This window comes from Myotis brandtii, unplaced genomic scaffold (assembly GCF_000412655.1).
Source record: "Myotis brandtii unplaced genomic scaffold, ASM41265v1 scaffold274, whole genome shotgun sequence".
Classification (NCBI taxonomy): domain Eukaryota; kingdom Metazoa; phylum Chordata; class Mammalia; order Chiroptera; family Vespertilionidae; genus Myotis; species Myotis brandtii.
The window spans coordinates 4,765,654-4,769,684 of NW_005360425.1; the positions used below are offsets into that span (position 1 = coordinate 4,765,654).

General features: G+C 58.6%; 1 protein-coding gene across 1 annotated transcript in view; it reads right to left on the reverse strand.

Annotated features, from left to right (window-relative positions):
- OXCT2 (3-oxoacid CoA transferase 2) overlaps positions 1–4,031 on the reverse strand; it is a 12,766-nt gene that overhangs the window by 4,034 nt on the left and 4,701 nt on the right. The window contains 15 exon segments of the mRNA XM_005868688.2: positions 2,498–2,805; positions 2,808–2,890; positions 2,892–2,978; positions 2,980–3,055; positions 3,058–3,225; positions 3,228–3,302; positions 3,305–3,361; positions 3,364–3,414; positions 3,417–3,476; positions 3,479–3,550; positions 3,553–3,602; positions 3,604–3,683; positions 3,685–3,824; positions 3,827–3,870; positions 3,872–4,027. Of these exon segments, the coding sequence (XP_005868750.2) occupies positions 2,498–2,805; positions 2,808–2,890; positions 2,892–2,978; positions 2,980–3,055; positions 3,058–3,225; positions 3,228–3,302; positions 3,305–3,361; positions 3,364–3,414; positions 3,417–3,476; positions 3,479–3,550; positions 3,553–3,602; positions 3,604–3,683; positions 3,685–3,824; positions 3,827–3,870; positions 3,872–4,027 (1,507 nt within the window).

The following is a 4,031-nucleotide window of genomic DNA, read 5'->3' on the forward strand; positions in this document are numbered from 1 at the left end:
TGAGGCAGCACGTCACCGAGGCAGCCTGTGGGGAGCCTGACTGAGATCCTGAAGCAGCTGATCCTAGGTTCCATTTCACAGAAGCAGAAACCAAGGCCGAGTGAGCAGCACCTGTTCAAGGCCCCAAGCAAGCTGCAACCAGCCAGGACAGTCCCACCCACCCCCAGCACACCCTGCAGAGGCAGGTCTGGGGGCAGGGGGCCGGACTAGGGGACTGACCCGTCTTTCGGACGGCCTAACCTGGGAGGCCTGGGCATGGACCCCCCGGCCCTCCTTCCAGAGCCCAGAGCTCCCTCCCATCATCGTGAGCAGGGCCCCCTGCCTTCTCCTGGTGTCTTCTTGGGGGGCCCCTCGGCTGCCGGCACTGACAGGCCCCTTTCCAGAAAGGCGGAGATGGGAGCTTAGGAGCCTCTGGGGCCCAGGTACCGCCTCTAGACCTGACCTGTGAGGCGCTGGCAGGCATGCCGTCCCCTTTGCAGTAGATGGGGTATGCGAGGCCGTGCCTGGAGCTGTGGGCCACGCAGGATGGAAGACGCTGCTCCTGAGCCGGGTGGGCCCCATGGGACCTCTAGCCTCACCCATTTCCGAGTCGCCCCATCAGAGCCCAGATGCCTTGGCAGCTGCCCTGCCCGATCCTGTCCTAATCCATGCGCCTCCCCAGCTGTGCCAGGCCAAGCCTCTCCCCAGGCGTCCTTCTGCCCTGGGTGCCCCTGCAGCCCCTGCTCCACCGCAGCCTGAACTCATGGATGTGACCCTGGTGCCACTTTGAAGGTCACTCGGGTGCCTGGTCGAAACCCTGGAGGGCATCCCGGCTGTGGACCTGGTCTGCTTTTGTCCCTTAGGCGCCTTCATCGCGTGAGGATGGGAAGCTCAGTCCTTTTCCTCCGTTCTACTGCGTAACAGCCCTGTAACGTGTCGGCCCCTGGGAGCCTCTGCCTGTCCCACACTCCGCTGGGACGTTCCAGCTCCCAGGGCACATCTGCCCAGGAGCCCCCAAAGGTGTCTACTCCATCCCACCCACCCCCATCTGGTCATGCCCCTGGCCTCTTCCCCCCACACCCCCAGGCTGTGCCCTCGGTGAGCACTGCCTCCCACCTCTCCATCCCAGGACCTGTCCCTTCCTGGGGATGAGGCCCCTGCAAGGCCTCCCTGAAAGGCCTTCCTTGACCAGCTGGAACTTCCTGCTCTTACCCAGGGTCTCGTGTTGGTTGTGCGCCCCCTAGAGCCATGCTTAGGAAGTGCAAGCTCCAAGTGTGTGTGTGGGGGGGGGTTAACACCCCCCCTCGGCCCACCCCTGCCCCAAACACACACGTACGAACTCACTTTTTTCTAAGTCTTTGAGACTAAGGATTCAGGATGAAATACCTCAAGCCCCTCTTGGATGACAAGAGAATATTAACAAGAGGCCGGGTCAGGCTCCACGATGGAGAGGAAGGACAGAGAGTCAGTTCAGGAGGACACAGGAGCACTGAGTCACGGTGAGAAAACCCGTCTGAGTCCATCGGTTAGGTTTCTAGAACTCCTCCCAGCGTAAGCCACAGCCCTTGGCAACACACAGGGGGACTATGTATAGAGGAAACCCTGGTGGCACCAACAGCCTCTCCCCTGCAGTCCTCCCACGACCAGGTCACGTCCCACTGCGTGGTCCTCCTTTCCTTCTGGGGACATGCACTGAGCCACATGGAGGAGGCGTGTGGGGAAGAGGAGGTGAGGCTACAGGAAACAAAATCCAGCCACAAAATGAAAGGCCGCAGCAGAAAAGTCAGAAGGGCCAAAGGAGAAAAGCTTTCATTTAGGCAGCATGTCTTCCCACCATGACCTGACATTTATGGGTTTTTTTGTTTTAAATTTATTATTATTATTATCCTCACCTGAGGATGTGTTTTTATTGATATCAGAGAGAGGAAGGGAGGGAGGAAGAGAGAGAGAGAGAGAGAGAGAGACAGAAACCTCAATCACTTGCTTCCCACACGCGCCTGGCCCTGGGTATGTGCCCTGACCAGGAATCAAACCCACGACCTTCCGTGCATGGGAAGACGCTCCAACCAACGGAGCCACACCAGCAGGGCTGACATTTATTCTTGTATATTTTTCACAGGACTCGTAAAATGGTGCCTTTGCTATCCTCTGGGTGGAGTTACTCCCCGCCCCGCCGACATTTTTCCCGGCATTCATGAGGGAAGAAACCTTCCTGTGGGGTCACCTCCGGCCGCACAGCTTTCATGTAAAATCACGGTGAAGAGGCATCTGGGTCCTGGACGCCTGCAGCAGCGCTTTCTGAGGGCCCACAGCACACAGATAAATGTCTGTTTTGTTTAAAGTCACTTTCCTCTTGAGAGAACAGTCTTTCTGGTGGTAGAAAGCCTGAGGTGCCGGGAGAAAACGGGTCAGGCTGCTTGTGAAATGGACCAATGTGATCCCGGACTCCTCTGGATGAGACCCTGAGGTTAAAATGAAAGACAAGCCTCTGTGAGTAAGGGCTCCCTCCCAGGTGGGCTGTCAGCTGCTGCCGGGGCCTGGCCATGGGTGAGCTGGCAAAGGCGCTCCCCGCGCTCTCTGATGTCCTCCGGGTTAGGCCTTCCCAGAGCTCAGCCAGCGTCAGTCCTTCCTCTTGTGCACGTCACACGGCCTTTTCCATGATGACTGCGTCCACACACCGCTTCCCGGTCAGGGGTATCGAGAACTTCTCCAAGATTTGGGGATCGTTGGCCTGGGTGCAGTGCTCCATGGTGAGCACTACTCTGGTCTTGATCCTGGACACCAAGTGCACCGCACCCCCCATTCCCTTCACCTTCTTTCCGGGGTCATCCAGGTAGCCAGGTCACCATATTTGGAAACCTGCATGGCTCCTAGCTCGGTTAGGTGGATGTGTCCGCCTCGGATCATAGCACGAGTCATCGCTGGAGAGAAAACAGCCCCTGGGAAGAATGATGGCGGTTTGCTTGCCAGCACTGATGAGATCTGCACCCACCTCCTCCTAATGGACATGGACCCACGCCTGGGACTCCATCTTCACTGTGAAGGTGGACAGTTATATTGGGACGGATGTAGTTGCGGCCAGAAGAGGGGTTCCTATGCCCACATTGGCATACGTGCCATCCTCAAATTCAAGATCTTCCCGTTTGATGATTTGAGCTGTTACATCATCCGAAGACCTAGCTTTTCCATCTTTCTCTTTCCGGATTGTTAACCACTCAACTCTCTTCTCAAACTTTCCCCCTGTACCATGTGATCGATATGAATGTCTTCTGGGGCAAACGACCCCACACCCACCATTTCTTCAACCTCCACCACGGAGGTTCGGCAGCTCTGCACTTGGGCAGGTTGAACTTCCTGGTGCTCCCACCGGAGATAGTGTTTCGCCACTCGGTGCCTTCCACCTTTGCACCGAAGCAACATCCTTGGTGATGGCCGCTCCAAAAGACAGTGCTGCCCGTGAAAGTCCTCCCCTCTGGGCTGACTCATGATGGCCACTGGCCGCCGGGATCGTACCTGATGGGGGCGCCTCCTTCCTGAACCAGAGTCCCGCTGGCCCTGGGCGTGTAGAAGGTGGCACCCCAGCCCCGCCTGCATGGATGCGCTCAGCCAAAGGGCCCTGGGGTCACCTCCAGCTCCAGCTCACCCGCCAAGAAGTGGTGCTCATAGAGCGTGTTCTGGCCCACGTAGGGGCAGGCCATGCGATGCGGGACATCTGCTTGGCCGCCAGTAAAGGCCCAGCCCGCAGTGGTCCACGCCCGCGTTGCTGCTGATCATAGTCAAATGCCCCACTGGGGTCTGAGCAGCGCCCCTAACATTCTCCGGAATCGCACAGAGCCCAAAGCCCCAACCATGATTTTCACCCCATGAGAGCTGTCCTTCACGGCCTCCACGGTCCCTGTAGAACTTGGCGCGGGCACAAGCGCTGACGGTGAAGCCGCACAGGCAGCCCTTGGCCCGTGAGGACCCTGAGCAGCCGGTGGGGACACAGCCCCTGAGCGACGCGGCCAGGAGCCTGCCAGGAACGGGCCCTGCCAGGGACAGGCGGCAGCTGG